This window comes from Typopeltis vanoorti, chromosome 8 (genome assembly GCF_054136105.1).
Source record: "Typopeltis vanoorti isolate ZY-2024b chromosome 8, IOZ_Tvanoo_1.0, whole genome shotgun sequence".
In the NCBI taxonomy this organism is placed as follows: domain Eukaryota; kingdom Metazoa; phylum Arthropoda; class Arachnida; order Uropygi; family Thelyphonidae; genus Typopeltis; species Typopeltis vanoorti.
The window spans coordinates 138,790,645-138,814,557 of NC_143556.1; the positions used below are offsets into that span (position 1 = coordinate 138,790,645).

Here is a 23,913-nt window from a genome sequence, read left to right on the forward strand (position 1 = left end):
TATCATCTTAGCCACTTGCCTCTGGATCCTCTCCACCTCCTCCCCATAGAGAAGGAACCGAGGTGACCAAATCTGGGCACAGTAGTCAAGATGAGGTCTTATCAAGGCTCGGTACAGAGGTAAAATAACTTGCTTGTCTCTGCTCGTCAAGGTATTTTTCAACAACCAAGTGAGTTGATGAGCTGATTTAGCTACTTTTGCAATGTGCCCCCTAAACTTCATCTCCCTATCCACCAACACTCCCAAGTCCCTGGCCTCATCAATCTCTTGGAAATCTATTCATAAGTATTCCTATGCAATACACAATTGTAATGTGTAATCACTGCTAACCCTAGCCACATTTTCACTTGACTTTCACTTTGAATCTTGGTAACAGACATGCATGTTTGTTGAGTTTTTCAAACAGTGCCACCAGGAAATGAGAATGAAAGCCAGAAAGCAAGAGAAGGGAAGAAGAAAGCAAGCTGGAAAGGAGGAAAAAACTGCTAAGAAAATTCTGTGATCTTCAAAAAGTTTATATATATATATATATATATATATATATATATATATATATATATATATATATATATATATATATATATATATCTTTATCGGGGTGCTTAAGGGTCAAAGCTGTATAACTGAGAGGAGACCTCCACATAGCCTTCAAAGGAAAAGCGGAGAACCGACCAGGGCTTCTGACCTAATGTCCAATCCTCACCTTCTCGTGGTGCACCCTGTTGGGTATTTACCTGGATACTGAACAAACGAGGATGGGCTGGCAATTTGGGATTTAGCCGACCAAATTGTATTCTTATTGGCTTAAACCAATATACAAAATGATGGTACAACATGACAAAATTTCATGCCAGCTGGTGCATCGCCCGGTTAAACAAGGCCCCCGTTGTTTTCGCCAGGGAACCAGGGCAAACAGAGAAAAGTCGGACACTGGAACAAATCTGGAAGCACACCGAACTCAACATGACCAGAGTTAAAAATCGGTACTATCAAAATAAGAAGCCTGAATGGCAAAGAAATGCAGCTAGCTGAGGAATTAGATAAGTACCAGATCGACATAATAGGGGTGACTGAAACAAAAAAGACAAAAACTGGTGAGATCTTTCTGAGCAATAAATACAAAATGTTATATTCAGGCAATTACAATCGAGGAAAAAAAGGTGTAGCCATAGTATTCAACACTAAATACGAGGCTCATCTTCTTGAATGGCAGGCAGTGTCAAGTAGAGTGATGTGGGCAAATATCAGAATGAGGAACTGGACAATGAGACTTATTTGTGCCTATGGTCCCACAGAAGGTTCTACTAAGGTAGAAGTGGAGGAATTTTTTGAGGCTTTAGAAAAAGCAACTGACACAATGAAAAAGGAAAAGTTGGTCCTTGTTGGGGATCTAAATAGTAGAGTAGGAAATGATTGTGAGACATACAAAAATATTTTGGGAAAATTTGGAGAAAAGAGCAAAGCTAATAATAATGGCAAATATCTGTTGGATTTCTGCTCAGGACATGGAATGGTTATTACTAACACCATGTTCAAACATAAAAATGTGCACAAATTCACATGGAGAGAAGAGGCAAGGAATAAGAAAAGTGTCATTGACTACGTTATTGTTGATAGTGATGTTTTCTCCCTGGTGCAGGATGCCAGAGTGTACAGAGGATTTGAAATTGGAAGTGATCACTATTTAGTCTTGAGCAGGATAAAATTGAATTTCATATTGAAAAGAATAGCATGTAAGAAAGTTTTAAAGCAAATAAAAGTTAAGCAGCTCTCAGATATAAACTGTAGACTAAAATACACAAAGTTTATTGAAGAAAAAATGAAAAGAGTTTGAGAACAGGAACCAAGCTTTGGAGATTCAGTGGCAAGCCTTGAAAACCCTGATTGATTCAGCCAGAGAGGCATGTGGTGAGGCTATGTGCAAGGATAGAAAAATCAGAACTCCATGGTGGACACAAGAAGTTAAAGAGGCAGTGAAGGGAAGGAAAAGAAGAAAGCATATCAAAAGTTCCTGGCAAATAAGTCAGCTTGTGCTCTTAGAGAATACAGAGACAAATGCAAGAATGCTAAACACTGTGTAAAATTAGCTAAACAAAACTCATGGGAGGACTTTGGCAAGAATATAGAAAATAAATATCAAGAAGGTGGCAAAATATTCTGGAGGTTGTTGAAAAAGCTTAGAAAAGGAAAGAATGCTCTAAAAGGAATTAGAGATGATAAAGGTGATATAAAAATGGGAGAAAAAATCCTTGAAGTATGGAGTAATTACTTTAAAAAATTGCTAAATGAAACAAGCGGTGATAGCACAGTGGCATGTGCTATTACTAATTGTTTAAAAACTCAACAAGCATACAGTCAGAAATACATATCAATACTTGAAGTAGAAAAAGCCATAAAAGGCTTGAAATGTGGAAAGGTAGCAGGAGTAGATGACATTCGACCAGAAATGCTGAAGTATGGTGGTATAAAAGTCTTACAGTGGCAGCACTGCATAGTTCAAAAGGCCTGGACAGAGGAACGAATTCCGGATGATTGGAGTAGAGCTCTCATAGTACCCATACATAAAAAGGGAAATAAAACTGAATGTGAGAATTACACAGGTATTTCTCTACTGAGTGTTCCTGGCAAGATTTATGCAAGTATACTTGAGAAACGGTTGAGAAGAATTGTGGAAGAAAAGCTTGGGGAAGAACAAGCTGGATTCAGGCCAAATAGAGGTTGTCAGGATCAGATCTCCACTTTATGACAAATAGTTGAGAAATCATGGGAATATAACAAAGATCTGTATTTAAGTTTTGTCAATCTGGAAAAGGCATATGACAAGGTGCCAAGAGAGAAACTATTCAATACTCTATAGTTATATGGTGTCAATGGAAAATTATATCAAGCAATACTTAGTCTTTATTTGAAACGTGTTGAAACTTTATTTTTCACTAGGTTAGACTATGATAAATTTAGTTTAATCCTTTGTCCCAGTGAGAGCAAACAAAGTTTGCACCTGAAAATATCTTCAGGACTGAATATAGTGTTGTACTATCTTACCTGGGTAAGTAGTACAACACCAGGCAAATCATAGCAAAGGCGAGCAAGCTACCAACACTCCTATCCCAGTATCTCCCATAATGCAAAACACATCTCCTTGTGGATATGTATACTGTTATGCATTAAGGGATTGGCCACTACCCAGACTAGTTTCAACCTTTATTGAGGTCTCTTCAGTGGGAGCCAGGCCCAGAGTTGGAGATACCAGGCAGAAGCAGTAGCAAGGTCATCTTTACCTAGAGGAGTTGCCAAAAGGTTTGCCACCTTTTTTTTATTAAATTACTCTGGATTTAGAGAAAGATGTTGAAAGTTTATTTTTCACTAGGTGAGACTAAACAAAGTTTGACCTGAAAATATCTTCAGGACTGAATATAGTGTTGTACTATCTTACCTGGGTAAGTACTACAACACCAGGCAACTCATACTTGTTGGTAGCTTGCTCCACCTTTGCTACGAGTTGCCTGGTATTGTACTACTTACCCAGGTAAGATAGTACAACACTATATTCAGTCCTGAAGATATTTTCAGGTGCAAACTTTGTTTGCTCTCACTGGGATAAAGGATTAAACTAAATTTATCATAGTCTCACCTAGTGAAAAATAAACTTTCAACATCTTTCTCTAAATCTAGAGTAATTTAATAAAAAAAGGGGGCAAACCTTTTGGCAACTCCTATAGGTAAAGATGACCTTGCTACTGCTTCAGCCTGGTATCTCCAACTCTGGGCCTGGCTCCCACTGAAGAGACCTCAATAAAGGTCTAAACTAGTCTGGGTAGTGGCCAATCCCTTAATGCATAACAGTATACATATCCACAAGGAGATGTGTTTTGCATTATGGGAGACTAGGATAGGAGTGTTGGTAGCTTGCTACACCTTTGCTACAAGTTGCCTGATGTTGTACTACTTACCCAGGTAAGATAGTACAACACTATATTCAGTCCTGAAGATATTTTCAGGCACAAACTTTGTTTGCTCTCACTGGGATAAAGGATTAAACTAAATTTATCATAGTCTTTATTTGAGTTGTAAGTCAGCAGTTAGAACTGAAGGAAGAACAGGAAGATGGTTTAATGTTAAATCTGGTGTGAGACAAGGATGTGCATTATCCCCTCTGTTATTCATTATCTATATAGATCGCATTATGAAGGAAAGTGGTATTAAAAATGATATCAGAATTGGAGATGTTAATGTCAGCTCTTTGCTTTATGCAGACAATGTTATACTTTTGAATAAATCCGCTACAAGTTTGCAAGATTCCTTGACTAAATTGAATAACTGTTGTAATAGATATGGTATGAAGGTCAGCAATAAAAAGACAAAGACAACGAAAATAGGTAGAATCGTTGAAAATGTCAACTGCCAAATAAGAGAGAAATAAGTCAGAACATTAAATTATCTGTATACAAGACAATGTTCAAACCAGTTTTAACTTATGGATCTGAGAGCTGGGTCAGAAGTAAAACACTTGACCAAAGACTACAGACCGCAGATATGAGAGTCCTGAGAAAGATTAGAGACATGAACAGATGGCATCAATGGCAATATCATATAAAAAATGAGGATATTAGGAAAGAACTTGACATTGTTGGAATTCAGGAAATGCGTTAGCAGATCTAATCTCAGGTGGTATGGTCACTTAAACAGAATGGGCAAGGAAAGATTAGCAAAACAAGTGTTCTCTGCCAGGTTGGCAGGAAAACGATCCAGAGGAAGACCAAGATATAGGTCGATTGATATGGTACAAAGTGCCTTAGATGATAGAAATATAAGATCTGATAACGTTGGAGTCTTGACAAGTAACAGACTGATTTGGAGGAAAATTGTAGATAGGAATTAGTAATGATGTAAATTTATCATGTAGTACTATCATATCCTATACACCCATTGAGGGTACATGTCAGGAATTTGATGATGATGATATATCTTTATCTACTCTCTAAGGATGAACCGTGAAATTAATTTGACAGATAGTACAATGTATCAAGCCTTCAAATATCAGTGAGAGAATATTATATGCTCAAATAGGAAGCAAGTAGCAATTCAATATGAAGCAAAACTGCAAATTGGAATCTTAAGTAAATTTCTTTTTCCCGAAACTGACTTTGGAAGTGTACACTGAAATGTACACCTAGTGTCTCAGTGGGAGGATGTTTTTAATGAAACTTGCTTTCTAGAAGAATATACATGCAAGTATAATAAACAAGTGAGATCTTTTACTTCTTTTATTAAGATTAAGGTATTTGAGAGGTAAGACAGACTGAATGAATAAGTACAAACAATATAAAAAAAATAAATAAAATGAAAGAAGACAAAGGGGATAGTGATGAGATAAATGCTACATAGGAAGTTCTCATACAGTCAAGTGGTAGTATTTGATGTCTCTCAGAATTTAGAGACATCAAATTCCACTTGCCTGTCAACATCAGAGAGTGAGAGATAATTTTATTTCAGCTCCCATCATGTAATTCTTAGAAAGACCATATAGTTATCCACTACATTTAATAAGAATTTAAAAGTTATAATTTATACAGAACATTAGAAATTATTTACAAATTTTAATTCTACAGAGGATAAAAAGAGATCTTAGAGAGAGAGAGAGAGAGAGAGAGAGAGAATACCTGAAACTATTCAATTTTATCTATTGTGTATGTGTATTTACACAAATACTTTATTTTTTTTAATACAGGAATCCCTCATTTTACATGATTTCAAATAACATGCTTTTCAAATTAACATGGTTAATAAACCGATACCAAAATTTATTTAACACAGGTTAAAAATTCACTTCACACATTTTATGAGGTCTGGATGAAATTTTGCACTGTCCTTGACTTTAAGGCAAGAAGTAGCTTTATTGTATAAACATGGTACAGAAACAAGTAGAATGTATGTACCATATTGAGCAAAATTAGTGTTATTAAAGACAACTGAAACAAAAATGACCCTACATAATGAAAAAACACCTCCGCTCTCACAGGCACTAAAATGCATAATGTACGCAAACAAACCAAAGTTTTATTGTAGCATCAAAACATAGTAACTAACTAAATACATTTCTCCTAACATCCTTTTTCAAATTTTCAGTTGCAGAAAGTATGTGGTAACAAATGTTTATAATTACTCCATTATAAAATATAATGAAATAACGATAATCATTGACGATAATGAAATAACTGTGATTATAATGAAATAATATAAAGCAACAAAACAGCTATACCAACATGTAGACTCTTGTTGAAGAAATAGCTATCAATGGGAAAGAAACTAAGCTTAAATGAAATGGACACTGTAAATGTTCTGGAATTCTTAGACTTGCACTCAGAAGAATTGAGTGATAGTAACCTCATTAACATGGTTGAACAATGTGTGTGTAAAATAACATGTTAGGCATCACTAGCTTCTTGCTTTCCACTTAAGGAAACAAGTGCACATGCTCACCAAAGAGGTTGATGGGTGGCTGACAGAAAGAGATCAATACTTAGGTAAGTAAAGAAAACAAGAAAAGAGAGAGAGAGAAAATGGAAGTCTGAAAACACAGACCAAAGAATTTTGTTGTAAAAAGTTAAGAAAACTTGACAGTCAGAATATATTAATAGAGGATTCCAAAAAGGGAATCATAGCAAATTGAATCCTTAAACAGGAAAAGTGACACTGTCAACAAGTGAATAGTAAATAAAAGGAGATATTAAGTAGACATCCTATTTCAATATTCAAGGAAAAGCAAAATAGATAGTTTCTTCTTCAGTCTGAAGTTCTATATTTTGAAAAAAGACCTAATAAAGAACTGACCCTAACGAACATTTATTGTTTGTAGGAATGTTGTGAAAAACAAAATGTTCAATCTGACAGACATGATTAAGTACATATTAAACAAACCAGTAATAGAATGAGTCAGTGAGAAATTTATTTTTATCCTTTAAAGATAGGGAGATTTCAAAGTATAGTTTTTAATTTAATAGACCATGAGATTCAAATAGTTTTGTACTTATTAATTTTATTTTATTTTCCACATACATAATGTTTAGTTTCATTAAATATTTTTTTTATTTGGTCTCAAGTCAATCATTTTCTTCATTCTCTTGTATATTTACCTAACACCTGGTGTAAAACAATCTCTTTAAAGATAAACAGATTAGCATAGTCTCATTAAAGAAATAAACAGACTGGCATAATCTCATTAAAGAGATAATTAGCAGAAATGGTATAGCTGACAGGATTTTTAACATAAGGTTAAATACAAGGTTAAACATAATATAAGGGACATCCTAGATGAGTCTTTGACTCCATGGGATCTTAGGGTAATAATAATAATAATAACTGGCACAGTTGCCATGATATAAAACTAGGCTTAAATGAAATGGACGCTGTAAATGTTCTGGAATTATTAAACTTGCATTCAGTAGAGTTGAGTGACCTCATTACCACATTGAACAGCATGTGTGTGTGTGAAGAACAAGATGCTTGCAATGCAGAAGAAAATGTACCAATGAAAGACGTAACTTTAAAAGAATTTGAATCATTGTTTCAAGCTGCTGAAACTTAAACAACTGAACCTAATAAACATTTATTATTTGTAGGAATATTGTGAAAAACAAAACATTCAATCTGACAGACATGATTAAGTACATATTAACCAAATCAGTAATAGATATGGATCTTGACCATAACTGTGATTGTAGTATGTAAGTTCAATGGAATGTAGACAAAGCCATGAGCTATTAGTGTGAGGCGTACATACAAAAAACGAAATCCACCATCAAAATATCTTGTTCAAATACTTCTCAAAATTTTCTTTTAAATATACTTGTTGAGGTTGTTGAGGAACACACTGACATCCAGAGATAAAGAGATTATTATTCCCCTTTATAAAGCATTGATACTTCCACATTTGGATTACTGTGCTCAGGTCTGGTCACCTGGATTCCTTGGAGATGAGGAGGCTGTGGAGAGGGTTCAGAGAAGAGTGACCAAGTTGGTGAGTGATATAAAAAATGTTCCCTACGTTGATAGATTGAGAGCTTGTGGATTGCAGAGATTGGTTGATAGGCGAAGAAGAGGGGATATGATAGAAACATTCAAATTACTAAAAGGTTTTTATAGGATTGATGCAGGGGAAATGTTTCAGCTGTGTGATAGTGATAGAAGAACAAGAGGTCATCTCTGGAAATTAAAGAAGAGTGTGGTTAACAAAGGTGTCAGAACAAGGTTTTTTGCCTGGAGGGTGGTGAATGAGTGGAATTCATTGCCTGACTTTGTTGTGAGCTCTTCATCTGTAAATGAATTCAAGAAGAGATATGACAGATATTGTTTTGCTAGTTTGGGTCTCCCGCGATGAGTCTACTGACTCCATGGAGATACCCGTAATAATAATAATAATAATAATAATACTTGCAAGTATAATTATGAATAAATATCATTGTGTTTAATAAACTTTCAACTGTGTTCAACATTTGATTATTCTTTGTAGTTATACTGGAAGCAAAGATCAGTAAAAAAACAAATGTATTTTTAAAAATTTAGTAACGATTTTGAAAGTACATGAACAAATTACAATTTTTATCATTGCTTATTATATTTGATTAACATGTTTTCACGGGATGGGATACATTAACTGTGTAGAGTGAGGGATTCCTGTACTTGAACTTCTTTTTCAGAATTCACATGTTGTTCTTTGAAGTTAATGCACCATCACAGACACAAATCTGAAACATTATAACCAACAAACAAGCAAAATAAAATTTAGATATAAATATAGTTAACTTAGTCTCCACAACTAACTATTAATTAAAGGTTGAAGGTTAACACCACCTTCCTCATATTTATCTTCTATATTCTTATTATCTCATATTTATCTTCCAGTCTTCTCATGACTTTTGTTTTTTTACTTTTAAGCATAGCTTAGCTCTTACATTTTTTTTTTTTTTTTTTTGTATTCTGTTTTGCCTCAAATACACAACATGACTAATTTATTACATATTCACTGCAATTTGTCATGAGTACCTTTGCAAATTCATTTAATTCTAACTCATTTTTCTGCCATCTGCTTTGAATAATTGCTAACCATGATGCAATTAATTTCTACTCCTCTATTCATCTTACTAGTTAATAGTAGCTACGTTGGCAGTCTCCAATACAATATTAACCAGTATGAAACTGTGTGAGAGTGGTAATAACTTTTTTTCCCTCTATACTTTGTTGTCACTGACCATTAAAGTATATTTTATGAAAATTAATTAATTGTACCATCAGTCAATGAAGAAAGCTAATGACTCATTAGGCATGAATCAGAAGGTTTTATGGGAATTCTTTAAATCTTTAAATTTTGCTTTCACTTGGAATTCTAATTTTCTAGAAAAAATGTGCTAAAACATTCAAGATTTGACAAGCCTTCAACGAATTAGTAGGAGCAGCACTGATAAAAAATAAATAAATCCTCTAATACCCTTATCCCCAAAAGAAAGAGACAGAGCTCTTTTAGACCTAACCAACTTTTTGAAAACAGGTTGGCAGCTATTCTCTATCTCTGATAGTGAGCTAAGCTATCAATGAATCAAGGATTTCACAGCCATAAGCCTGGAAACTTGTATTATTGTCTGAAATAGTGCAAGTTCTATAATTTATTTTTTTTTTCAGATGTGAGGGTTAAAAATTAGAGTTTCTGAGAGGAAAAAAATAAATCTTACTTGCCTGTGCCAAAGATTGACCAACTCCAGAACAAGCAGAAGAAAGGCCTAGAAAAACGTTCCTTTAGTTAATGATTAGAATCAGACCTATAATGGTCCTTCTTCAGATGGCCTAGTGCCATGGAAGCAAATGCCATTTCTGTAGGGCTATACAAGTAACACCACTATCAATGTTATACACATACTGCCAAGTGAATCAGAAACCTTTATACAGATGTGGATGTGTGGAGTGAGTTTGATAGATGAAAGGATTTGTATAAGAAGGATGGTTTGCATCTGAATGGATTTGGTGTTCAGAGTCTAGAAAAAGTTTGCTGAATAAAGTGACAGTGGATGTGCAAAATCAGGAAAACTAGAGTTTTTTTTGGGGGGGGGGCTGTTGAGCAGGTACACAGATATCATTGAGGCAGCTTAGTGTAAGAATGTGCATAAAATGCCTAAACAAACAAGAATGGGATAGTTAGTATAAAACATGTGGTGGGCCTAAGGGGCTATTGCATTTTATATACACTAATGCCAAGAGCATTTGGAAGAATGGGGGGGGAAGCTTTTGGCATAGGTTAGCTCATCCTGGCCAGATGTTAGTGGCATCAATAAGACACAGCTAAAATAAGATATAGTTAGTGGGAGAGAACATGAATAGTACAGTGTGTTCAGGGAGCATAAAGGGAAAATAATGAAGGGGGGGGGGAGTATCATTGACAATAGCCAATGAACCACAATCAAAGAGAGTAGAAGCTCTACAGCAAGCCAGTGAAAATAGCACATTTGAGGCCATCTGGTGTGAGATAGTAGACAGCATAACAAAATATACATTTGGATGCTTCTATAGACAAGGAGATGCAAAGGATGATGGAGATAGTATGTTTTGGCAAATAAGCTCAATGAGTTTAGGGTAGGTAATTATTATGGGGGATTTTAACTATGGGAATATAGAATGGAAGGAGGAGAGGACACACAGGAAGAAGGAAATGAAATTTATGCAGTTACTAAGGAATAATTACTTGAGCAGCATGTGATGGAATGTACTAGGGATTTGAGTGTGCAAGGCTATAATCCTGATATGCTAATCATTTGGTAATTTGCTACATCAGTCTTGGAGCATCCTTTATATAAGTGAACTGTTTATCTCTCTTTCCACCCCAATGAGAATAACCCAGAGCTGAGACTTAGATTAAGTAATGTGGTCAAAGGCATTGTCAATTCCCTCATGCCTTCTCGTAAAACTTCAGCTGGTATACCATAATCCCATAGCTGAATTCACATCAAGGTCAAGTAACTGCAACAAGTTGGTCAAGAGGGCAACGGTTTTGTGAAGGGCAAGTCATGCCTCAGTAACTTGCTCACATTTTATAATGCAGCAACAGCTGAGTTCAATACAGGTAATGGGTTTACAGTGCTACTGCTAGACTTTGCAAAAGCTTTTGACAGGATACTGCATGGAACTCTTATTAATAAATTGGAGATCATGATGATGGATATAAAGATGAGTAGATAAGAGGATGACTGATGGAGAGATATCATAGAGTAGTTTATTCAGGAGTAGTCTAGTATGCTTATGACCAGTGGTGAGCTATGAAAATTTTAGCAAAGGGCTCGCATCGTCGAGCAAAAAAAAAAAAAAAAAAAAAAAAAAAAAAAAACCTAACTTAGCCCTTATAATACTTATATTGCGACTTTGTAGAGCTTCTGGCAGATATGATAATTCCTGTAGGATATCAATCATTAATGCTAGATCTTTTAAAAATTCCAAATTGAGAAGTCGGTTTAAAAAGCCCTTATATTTATCGTTTGATGCAAAATGCTTGCATAAAGCTGGGTAATTTTTCCACAAAGCAAGAGCCGTTTGTAAACTGCAAGCTGCCCATCGTGGTCCAAACACACGGCCGATCTTTAAAATTTCAATACCAAAGTCTTTTGCAATCGTATTTAATTCTCGTTGATTTTTTGGTGAGTGATGATAAAAAGCATATAATTTATCCATAAATATTTCAAAATGATTTATTTCTAATGTTTTTTATCGAATCGTCTAACACTAAGTGTAAACGATGAGCGCAGTTTCCAAATCACAACGTTGGGAAATTTTTGTAGACATTTGATTGCAACACCTGATTTGTTTCCTAACATTACACTAGCTCCGTCAGAACAAAATGCAATGAAATGATTTTTTATATAGTTATCAGAAAATCCATATGAATTTAAAGTAGCAATTATAGTAGCATGTATACATTCCACGGTGGTATTTTCTAGTTCTACAAGATTATTAAACAAGAAGAACAAGGGGCTAGCAAATTTGAGAAAAATTTAACACAGGGCTTGCATGAGCCCCTTATAACTCACCACTGTTTATGACTAGTGGTGTGCTACAGGGCCCTGTTCTTGGGGTGCTATTGTTTAATTTGTACATTATAGTTAATACAAATGATGTTAAAATTTTGCTGGATGATTTGGATAGAATGGCAGTTTGGGCAAAGGAGGCTGGATGTCAGTTTAATGTGGCAAAGTGTAAGGTTATGCATTTTGGGGCAAAAAGATTAAAAACTGTGTACCATAATGATGAAACTGTACTCCAGGAAATTGAAAAAAAACAGGGATTGGGGGTGTTAGTAGATTGGAAGTTAAAAGACATATTGCACAAGTGGCTAAAGCAACTCATCAGATTACTGAAGAACACCCTAATGAGCAGAGACAAACAGGTTATTATACCTCTTTATGGAGCCTTGATAAGACCCTTGAATACTGTGTGCAGATCTGGTCACCTCGATTTCTTGGCGATGAGGAGGAGGAGGCAGAGAGGATCCAGAGGTGAGTGACCAAGATGACGGGTCTATGGAATGAACCTTATGATGAAAGGTTGAAGATTTCTGGGTCACAGAAATTGGTTGAAAGGCAGAAAAGGGGTGATACAATTGAGACACACTAATTACTGAAGGATTTTTACAAGATTAATACAGAGGATATTTTTCAGAACAGGTCTGGTGGTGGAACTAGAGATCATTGTTGGAAACTAAGCAAGACTGAATGATATATGCACGTAAACACACGAAAGATATTTAATTAACCAAATATTTCGGTCTGGAAATAGCAGACCATCCTCAGTGGTATTACAAGAACAGTTTTAAAAAAAAAAAAAAATACAAGCTAGAATTATTATTATTATTACGGCCAATTCCAAGGAGTCGACAGACTCATCGAGGGAGGCCCTAACATCATGTCAAGAACAACTATTCGACATTCACACAGTATCTATCATACCTCGCCTTGAACTCATGCACGGTCATAGCACCCACAACAGACTGGCAGCTTATTCCACTCATTCACCACTCTCCAGGTAAAAAACCTAGCTCTAACACCCCTGCTAACCATATTTTTGTCCAGCTTCCCCTAGTCCTCCCACCACCAGTCCTGTTCCCAAAAATATCTTCGGGATTAATCTTATAGAAACCCTTCAGTAATTTGAATGTCTCAATCATATCACCCCTTTTCCGCCTATCAACCAATTTTTGCAACCCACAAATCTTCAACCTGTTCTCATAAGGTTCATTCCACAGACCTGCTATCATCTTGGTCACTCGTCTCTGGATCCTCTCCACCTCCTCCCCATCAAGAAGAAACCCTAACGCCCATATCTGGCCACAGTAGTCTAGATGGGGTCTCATCAAGCTCGATACAGAGGAACAATAACTTGTTTGTCTCTGCTTGTTAAAGTATTTTTCAGAAGCCAAGTGATTTGATGAGCAGATTTAGCCACTTCTGCAATGTGCCTGCTAAACTTCAATTCACTATCCAACAACACCCCCAAATCCCAGGCCTCATCAATCTCCTGGAGTATGGTTCCATCAATGTGATATACTGCTGCTAATCTTTTCACCCCAAAATGCATAACCTTACACTTTGCCCCATTAAATTGACATCCATTTTCCCGAGCCCAGTCATCCAAACTATCCAAATCATCCTGCAAAATTCTGACATCCTGTGCACTCACAATTGCTCTACCCAACTTTGCATCATCAGCAAACAAGCGAACACTTCCTCTCAAATCCTTTCCTATATCATGGATGAACAAATTGAAAAGTAGTGGTCCAAGAACAAAACCCTGCGGCACACTGCTAGTCACAAGCCGTCTTTTGGACTCAACTCCTGAATAAACCACTCTCTGGTATCTCTCCATCAACCACCCTCCTATCCATCTCACCAACCCTATATCCATCCCCATCTGCTCCAGTTTACTGATTAGAGTTCCATGTGGTATCCTGTCAAAGGCCTTGGCAAGGTCCAGTAGAATCACTGTAAACCCATTACCCTTATCCAGTTCAGCTGTCACTGTGGTATAAAATGTGAGCAAGTTACTGAGGCATGATCTACCCTTCACAAAACCATGTTGTCCCCCATACAATATCCCATTTTCATCTATCCAATCCTGTATTCTTTTCTTGATTAATTTCTCCAAGACCTTGACAACGATTCCTGATATGCTAATCGGTCGGTAATTTACAACAGCAGTCTTGGAACCTCCTTTATGCAGTGGAACTATTTTCCCCTCCTTCCACCCCCTCGGGACTAACCCAGACACGAGATTCAAATTAAACAAAATGGTCAAGGGTACTGACAATTCTTTAGCCACTTCATGTACGACACGAGCTGGTATACCATCCAATCCCACAGATATATTGACATTGAGGTTTTGTAATAGACTGCTCACCTCCACTTCATTCACCACAATTCCCATATAATCTATTGGTTCATTCATTTCTGCAATGTTACCACCTGGATGATATATTCTTGCAAAGTGCTCGCTCAGTAACTCTACTATATCAACTGATGTTACCTCCCTACCATCGGCATTCTTTAAAATCATTCTGCCATATACATTTTTTCTTTTGCTTGCAACATATCGAAAAAACTGTTTAGGATTCTCTTTAGCCTGCATGCCCAATTTTCTTTCATAATCTTTTTTTGCTTTTCTTACCACACTCGTTACCCTTCTGGCCTGTGCATTATACCGTTCATGTGCCTGCCGGTCACCTTTCTCCTTAAATTCCCTCCATAGTTGTTTCTTTTTTTTTTTTTGCAGCTCAAGCTTAATAGTGTTATTCATCCATTTAACCCCTACTTGATTTATTATTCAGACTCTAGGTATACAGTCAGCCATTGCTTCATGCAAACACTTCTTAACCGCTTCCCATGCACTATCAACTTCTAGCCCTTGCAGTTGTACATGCCGTGGCACTGAACCAAACAAACTCCTAAGCTTCTCATGCTTACCAGCCCGATAATTCCACATGTACCTTGTCTTAATTGTAAATTCCAGACCTTTAGCCACCTCCCAAGTCAAGACCTAACCCAAGAATACTAACAATAGAACGTTAAAAATAGAACAGCCGCGTGATGTTATATCACTAAGTATGAAACGGAATATTTTGAAGTAGAGATTGGAAAAAAAAATAATAAAAAAAGATAAATAAATAATGAGTAATCTTGATTAGACTATCCCAGATTTTTGATATAGATATACAGTCATTACGATTTAGGTTGGGACGATGGAGCAAGGCCTCCACGCTTTCCTTGAATAAACATTCAAACCTATAACGGGATCTATGCAGGAGGCGAGTCCTGGACCAAAAGATGCTGTGGTCAGTTTCATTTCCATATTGAGCCAATTCAAACTTTTCAGGTTTGTTGTGAAGAATGGAGGATTGATGTTCTTGGATTCTTTTTTCAAGAGAATGTCCAGTCTGTCCAAAACAGGAGAAATCCCAGTTGCAAGGAATTTGATAAACTCCAGGAAGAGATAAAGTTGAGCGTTTTTCTTTAGAAGAAGGAAAATGAGAAGACAATTTGTTAATAGGTGAATAAGTAGCTGTTAAATCATATTTCGTTAAAATTCTTGCGATAGGTCCTGAAATACCAGAGATATAAGGAATAGGCACTCGACGTATTGAAACTTTGTGTTTTGGAGGATTATAAGAATTGAGAACATTTAGAGTACTTTTTTCAGAAAAGCCATTGAGTTTCATGTGTTATTGGATAGTAGAAAGTTCTTTCTGTAGATAATCAAAAGTAAAGCAATTAGTTTCGGCTCTTCTGATGAGGCATTTTATAATTCCTGTTTTTTGACATGGATGATGGGCTGATTCTTTAAGAATATAACGACCTGTGAACGTTGGTTTCCTGTATACTGTAGTTGTAAGAAAATTTGAAGGTGACCGGATGAGGAGAACATCCAAAAAAGATAACTGGTTGTTTTCTTCTATTTCCATAGTAAACTTTATACGATGATGTAAGGAATTGATACTGTTTAAAAAAGAAGGTAAAGAGTTTTTGCTGTGTGGCCAAATAGTAAAGATGTCATCTATATATCTTACCCAAAAGGATGGTTGAGGGAAAATAGATGAGAAGAGGACTTTTTCTAAATGTTCTAAATAAAAGTTGGCTAAAGCAGGAGAAAGAGGACTTCCCATGGCCATTCCTTCTACTTGGCTGTAAAATTTATTTTGACATACGAAATATCCAGAATGTATCATGAAATTGAACAGTTTTATAATGTCTTCAGGAAAGATGGCAGCAAGCAATTTTAAAGTTTCCTTGAGAGGTACATTGGTATATCAAAGCTAACCATAAGATCTGTAGGTTGTAATGAGACATTTTTTAATTTTTCTAGGAAATCTGAGGAGTTTTTTAAAAAAGAATTAGAATTGCCAATGTAAGATTTCAATAATTTAGCTAGATATTTGGCTATACGGTAAGTAGGAGAATCAATACAATCTACTATTGGACGAAGAGGATAGTCAATCTTATGGATTTTAGGAAGACCATAAAATGAGTTTTAAGTCTTTCAATTGTGTCTTTATCTAAACTGATGACTTCATCTAAGAGAGAATTTAATTTCTTTAGTTGTCTGTTGGTTGGATTATAATCAATTTCTTGATATGTGGAGCGATCCCGAAGCAAAAGAGAAAGTTTTCTTCTATAATTTGCTGAGTCCATAACTACTGTTGCTTTTCCCTTGTCAGCTTTGGTGATAATGAGGTGATTATTTTATCTCAAGGACTGTAAAGATTTCATTTCGGAAGGAGATATGTTGGAAGGAGGAAGTTTGGCCTTAAGTAGAGAAGAAGCGACTTCTAGGCGAAGAGCATTAGCTTTATCATTAGTAAGATGATTGAGATTCCGTTCAATGTTAACTAGGAAATCTAGATATGGTATCTTATTAGGAACAATAGAAAAATCATGTCCTTTTGACAGGATGAGGGTTTTGCTTTCAGTCAAAGGACGTCCGGATATATTGAAAATGCAATTATCTGGAGTTATGAAGGGCTTGGATTGTCTAGACGAAAGAGCTTCATATTTACGATTTAGATGCTGACTTAGTTTATTATAAGCATGTTGAGTAGAACGTTTAGCCACATTTAGAACTATGTGAGAAAGATGTGAATCTAAATTTGTGGAAATATAGGTACGCAGATCAGAAATGTGATGACTGTGAATAGCAAGGTCACGTTTTGCAGCTTTAAGTTGATTACGGATAAGAGATAAACTAGTGTTCCGGTAAATATTATGAGCTCCAGGAGATTTTATCGTTTCTTTAATCTTAACGAAATTGGGAATAATCTTGTTGTCGCGGCATTTTTTTAAGAAATTAATCTTTGCTCATAACCTATCTTGTATAACTGAAAGTTTTTCTAATTGACCGGTTATTTTAGTAGCATTTTCCCCGTGAAGGATAAGAATTCGCTGTTTTAAGGATACTTGTAACGTAAGACTGAATGATGTATGCACAAGAAAGATATTTAATTAACCAAATATTTCGGTCTGGAAATAGCAGACCATCCTCAGTGGTATTACAAGAACAGTTTTAAAAAATAAATACAAGCTAGAACACTAACAATAGATCGTTAAAAATAGAACACGCCGCGTGATGTTATATCACTAAGCATGAAACGGAATATTTTGAAGTAGAGACATAATTGAAAAAAAAAATTAATTAATGAGTAATCTTGATTAGACTTTCCCAGATTTTTGATTTAGGTTGGGACGATGGAGCAAGGCCTCCATGGTTTCCTTGAATAAATGTTCAAACTTATAACGGGATCTATTCTGGAGGCGAGTCCTGGACCAAAAGATGCTGTGGTCAGTTTCAATTCCGTGTTGAGCCAATCCAGACTTTTCAGGTTTGTTGTGAGGAATGGAGGAGTGATGTTCTCGGATTCTTTTTTCAAGAGAACGTCCAGTCTGTCCAAAATAGGAGAGATCACAGTTGCAAGGAATTTGATAAACTCCAGAAAGAGACAAAGTTGAGCGTTTGTCTTTAGGAGAAGGAAAATGAGAAGACAATTTGTTAATAGGTGAATAAGTAGCTGTTAAATCATATTTCTTTAAAATTCTTGCGATAGGTTCAACCATCCTTTTGGGTAAGAAATATAGATGACATCTTTACTATTTGACCACACAGCAAAAACTCTTGACCTTCTTTTTTAAACAGCATCAATTCCTTGCATCATCGTATAAAGTTTACTATGGAAATAGAAGAAAACAACCAGTTATCTTTTTTAGACGTTCTCCTCATCCGGTCACTTTCAAATATTCTTTAACTACAGTATACAGGAAACCAACGTTCACAGGTCGTTATATTCTTAAAGAATCAGCCCATCATCCATGTCAAAAAACAGGAATTATAAAATGCTTCATCAGAAGAGCCAAAACTTATTGTTCTACTTTTGATTATCTACATAAAGAACTTTCTACTATCCAACAACACATGAAACTCAATGGCTTTTCTGAAAAAAGTACTCAACATCTTCTCAATTCTTATAATCCTCCAAAACACAACAAAGTTTCAATACGTCGAGTGCCTATTCCTTATATTTCCAGTATTTCAGAACCAATCGCAAGAATTTTAAAGAAATATGATTTAATAGCTACTTATTCACCTATTAACAAATGTCTTCTCATTTTCCTTCTTCTAAAGACAAACGCTCAACTTTATCTCTCCTATTTTGGACAGACTGGACGTTCTCTTGAAAAAAGAATCCAAGAACATCAATCCTCCATTCTTCACAACAAACCTGAAAAGTCTGGATTGGCTCAACACGGAATTGAAACTGACTACAGCATCTTTTGGTCCAGGATTCGCCTCCTGCATAGATCCCGTTATAGGTTTGAACGTTTATTCAAGGAAAGCGTGGAGGCCTTGCTCCATCATCCCAACCTAAATTGTAATGGCTGTATATCTATATCAAAAATCTGGGATAGTCTAATCAAGATTACTCATTAAATTTTTTTTTTTTCCAATTATGTCTCTACTTCAAAATATTCCGTTTCATACTTAGTGATATAACATCACGCGCTGTGTTCTATTTTTAACGAATATTGTTAGTATTCTAGCTTGTATTTTTTTTTAAAAACTGTTCTTGTAATACCACTGAGGATGGTCTGCTATTTCCAGACCGAAATATTTGGTTAATTAAATATCTTTCTTGTGTTTACGTGCATATATCATTCAGTCTTATGTCACAAGTATCCTTAAAACAGCAAACTGAGCAAGAGTTAGCAGGGATATAAGGACTAGATTTTTTCCTTGTAAAGTGAGTGGTGGATGAGTGGAATAGGTTTCCAGAGTCTGTTGTGGGTGCCATGACTGTGAATGAATTCAAAACAAAATATAATAGTTACTGCACAAATGTTGAATAGTGCTTGGCATGGTGTGTAGAGCCTCTCTTGATGAGTCTAAGGACTCCATACAGTAGCCCATAATAATAAAAATGCACATAAACATCACTTATGCAGCATATATGAAAAATACTTGGTCACGTGCATCATGACGTGTTCTAGACAACTATTTAAGGATGCTAGCTACTGGTCAGTAATCATCTATAGTATCACAATGGGGGGAAAACAAAGTATCTTGCTGAATTTGATAAAGGACTTGCTGTGAATGCCAATCTAGATGGAGCCACAATTTTGAAAACAGTAGAGCTGACTGGTTTCTCAAAAGGTGAGGTATCCCAGGTGTTTAATCAGTGGAAAAATAATACATATTGCTTGTCATCATCATGTCACTAATTACAGGTATAGACAATATTGGTCTGTTCCGGTTTCATTATCCATCCAATATCCTTTTTTGAGGTCTACTCTGCCTTCTCATTCCAATTGGCTTATATTTTAGTATTTGTTTAGGATATTGGGTGTTGGCCATTCGGTTTACATGTTCAGTCCATTTTTGTTTATAACTGTTTAGTTTTTCTTCTATTGGTTTTGTTTTTAGTTCTTTTAAAATGTCTTCATTCCTTTTTTGATCTAATAATATGCATTTTGCAGTTCTCATAAATCTCATTTCACTTGTTTTTATTCTTTGTTTATTGCCTAAATTTCACTGCCATATAATAATGTGGGCACTGCTAAAGTATTGTATATTTTCAAGAGTGTTTCTTCTTTTTGTACTATATTTGGGTTGAGTGTTCTATTTATCAGGCCTATAATCTGTAAAAATGTTGAAGTTTTTAATTTTGTCTTTTTCTTCTTCATATGATATTTCAGATCCAAGATAACTTAAAGTATTTATCTGAGACAAACTGGAGTTTGTCCACAAAATGCCATTGTTTTAGTTTTATCTATGGAAATTTTCATTCCAAACTGTTCTACTATAATATTTAAATTATATATTGCTCCTTGTAAATTGTCTTCCTTATCTGATATTATTATTTGATCATCTGCAAATAATAGCATATTTATTTTGTTATTCTGGGAAATGTCTATACCTTGATTGTTTAAGGTGTTCCACTGTATTAATATTTCATTAATGTAAATATTGAAAAGTGTTGGAGACAGAGGACATCCCTGTCTTACTCCTTGGTTTATAGATTGTTTTACAGACAACTTTTCATTTTTTTTTTTTTCCATTTCATTATCTTTATATATATTCAATATTGCATGTAGTAAAATATTAGGTATATTTATTCTTTGTAATATATCAAACAGTATATATCTTTTTACTTTGTCAAATGCTTTTTCGTAATCTATAAACAAAAGATGAGTTTCCAAATTAAATTCTCTTCTTTTTTCTATAAGTAGTTTTAAACAGAAAGCTGCATCCTTTTCTAAATCCATTTGGACATTCTAATAATATTTTTTCACTGTATATTTTTAATTTTTCATTAAGTATTCTGCAATATATTTTGTAGCATGTATCCAATAAACTAATATCTCTGTAGTTAGCAAGTTTTGTTTTATCCCCTTTTTTAAATAAAGGTATTACTATGCTTTTATTCCATTCTATTGGTATTTGTCCATTTGTATATATTTTATTTAAAACCTTTAGTAATCTTTGACGAAATTTTTTCCAGCAAATTTATACAGTTCAGAGTTTATCCAATCTTCTCCTGCTGATTTGCCATTTTTTATTTTATTTAGGTTGTCTTTTAATTCTTTCATTGTTATCATATCATTTAAGGTATTTTGTAAGTTTCTGGTGTAATTATTTTTGATGCCAGTATTATCCATCCAACGATCTGTAAAGTAATCCAAGAATTCTTTTACATCTATTTCACAATTTATATTTGCAGTTTCTTTTATATCTACATTCATGTGTTTTAGTATTATTTTGTATGCACTGGGTCTTATTTTGTATATGTCATTTTCTAGATATGATACAAATTTTTCCCAGCTTTCTCTTTCTCTCTTTCTAGTTTCTCTTTTGGCTATTGCTCGTCTTTTTTTATATTCAATTTCATCTTCTTGTTTTTTGCTACTTAGCCATCTTTTAAAAACAAGCTTTTTATTTTCAATTACTGTTTTTATTTCATTGTCCCATTATATAATTTTTTATTTCTATGATATTTTTTGTGTGTTCCTAGACTTTCATGTGCTGCTGATGCAATAATTTCTTTTATATTATTCCATTCTTTCACAATGTCTTCATTTTCTTGTATTTTTTCAAAGTAGTTATTAATCCTCTGTTGGTATAAATTTCTTATACTTCAATCATTTAGTAGTTTTACTTTGTAATTAGATTTTATTTCTCTAGTTTGTTTATTTTTTTGTATTTTTTGTAGCCAGTTTGGTGGAAATCTTAGTTCTGCCTGTACTAAATAGTGATCCGTGTCAATTTCTAGCCCTCTTCTAACTTTAATGTCTAGGAAGAGGTTTCTGCTTTATCATTTGCTATAAAGTAGTCTATTATTGATTTTTGTCCTCTTGCATACCACGTATATTTATGTATATACGTGATATACATGAATACGTGGTATTCATGTATATAAAATGTATATAAAATATACATTTTATATACAATATATATACATTTTACAAACATTTTATGTTTGTAAAATGTATTCATTATTTTTAAATTATTATATAATGTATAATCAATGAGCCACTTTCCATTTTTGTTTACTGTTAGTTCTCCAAATTTTTGTGTATTATTGTTAATTTTTTTCATTCATTGTCAGTCACATGTCTATACCGAAACTAGTGATTCCATGAAGAACTAGAAAGTTTGTCTACAGTGGTGTCAGAAACACCATGAATGGACACCAAAACACTGAAGAAAGCCATGTATTCTGATGAGCCATGGTATGCCTTTTTCTGTACTGATGGCAGGCAGAGTTTGGTGGGAGCCCCATGAAACAATGAACCCAGCTTGCCTTGTAAACACATCTCAAGGTTCTGTAGGTAGTGTCAAGGTATGGGACATGTTCTGTTAGTAGGGAACAGGTCCCCTGATAATGTTGGAAGGTCGGGTGTCCTCCAAGGAATATCTGAACATTGCTGCTGATCAAGTTCATCCTGCAATATTGTCTTTTTATCCAGCAGGTAATGTTTGTTTCATGGAAAACAATGCTACTGTACATCACGCAAGAATTGGTTCACAGTGGTTCAGCACTCCCACCATCTTCCCTGAGCACCACAAAGACTGGATGTTAGAAAAACAGATCCAGGAGCTGGGTCCCCCTTTTGTTAAATCTGAGCCAGTTAAAGAACTGTCTGGCTCGTAGAATCTATACCAAACAGCATGTGTATTAAAATTATGCTTAGGGGTGGTTCTAATTACTAAATCTTGGTTTCACTTCATTCAGAAAATAAAAGAAGCTTTCAAACAGTCCAGCACATGATCATCTTAAAGAATTTCTGCTATGTTCCATCACACTAGCGGACAGTAAAAAGTGCTGGTGCGGATTGTTGTGGTGAATTTGGTGAACTAAGGTTTAATGAAGGTTCGTAGAATTTGAAGGCTGTCTACAAAAATTGGAAAACACTCAAATAGTGGGAGAAAAACTACATTTATCGAGAGAGTATGAATATAGGCCAAAAACTAGAAGTCTGTCTAAATCAGGAGAGTTACGTACCAAGTGTGTTGTTATACTATTTTTGAAATTATATATACTCTTTTTGTTGAATCAATACACAACAATGTAGAATATTATCAACAGATGATATGACTGGAAAGTTTATCACCAAATGAAACACATTTTTTAAACAATTTCACACACTTTAGAACAAAGACAAATTCTTGTGCTATAAAAATATAGGTCTTATTGCTATTTTAAGTAGACATCTTAGTCATTCCACAAGTAATCTAATAACTATCCTCCCCTTTCAAGCTTACTAGCTTCTGCTTCTTGCAATTTAGTGGACAATGACCCTTGAGATTGCAAGTTGTCCAAAAGATGGTTAACCTTATCTCTTATTTGCTGAAGTCCTTTTCTCATACTTATTACTTGTTCAGCTACTAATGATGCTCTCTGGTCTTTCACTGAAATCAGAAAGAGATTATATAAAAGTCATTCTTAATGCAATTTATAACATATTTTTATGTTTACATTATGACCAATCTATTCTGATTAACAGTTGCATAGTGGAAGTTGAAATTAAACAAAAAATGAAAGTTTTTAAGTTTGTTCATATTTATCATGACATAAAGTGAGAATTTTTTTCAAAAAATTGAGCATGAAAAAGAAATTCAGTAATGGGAAAGTGAAATTTTCAAAGATTATTATATGGTATTTCCATGGAGTCTAGAGACTCATCATGAGAGACCCACACTAACTTTTATACACATGAAACCTATCATGCCTCATCTTAAACTCATTCACCACTCCCCATACAAAAAATCTAGTGCACACACTCTTACTAACCACACTTAGACAACTTCCATGGATGACCTCTAGTTCTCTCTCTTTTTGTCATATAA

At 34.8% G+C, this 23,913-nt stretch overlaps 1 protein-coding gene across 1 annotated transcript in view; it reads right to left on the minus strand.

The window, feature by feature from the left end:
* The window catches only part of LOC150104383 (uncharacterized), a 116,457-nt gene extending 92,981 nt beyond the window's left edge, over positions 1-23,476 (minus strand). The window contains exon 1 of the mRNA XM_090396968.1: positions 23,329-23,476. Coding sequence (XP_090253094.1) covers positions 23,329-23,431 — 103 coding nt within the window. The 5' untranslated portion in view covers positions 23,432-23,476. The remainder of the gene's footprint in view (positions 1-23,328) is intronic.
* Positions 23,477-23,913: the final 437 nt, after the last annotated feature.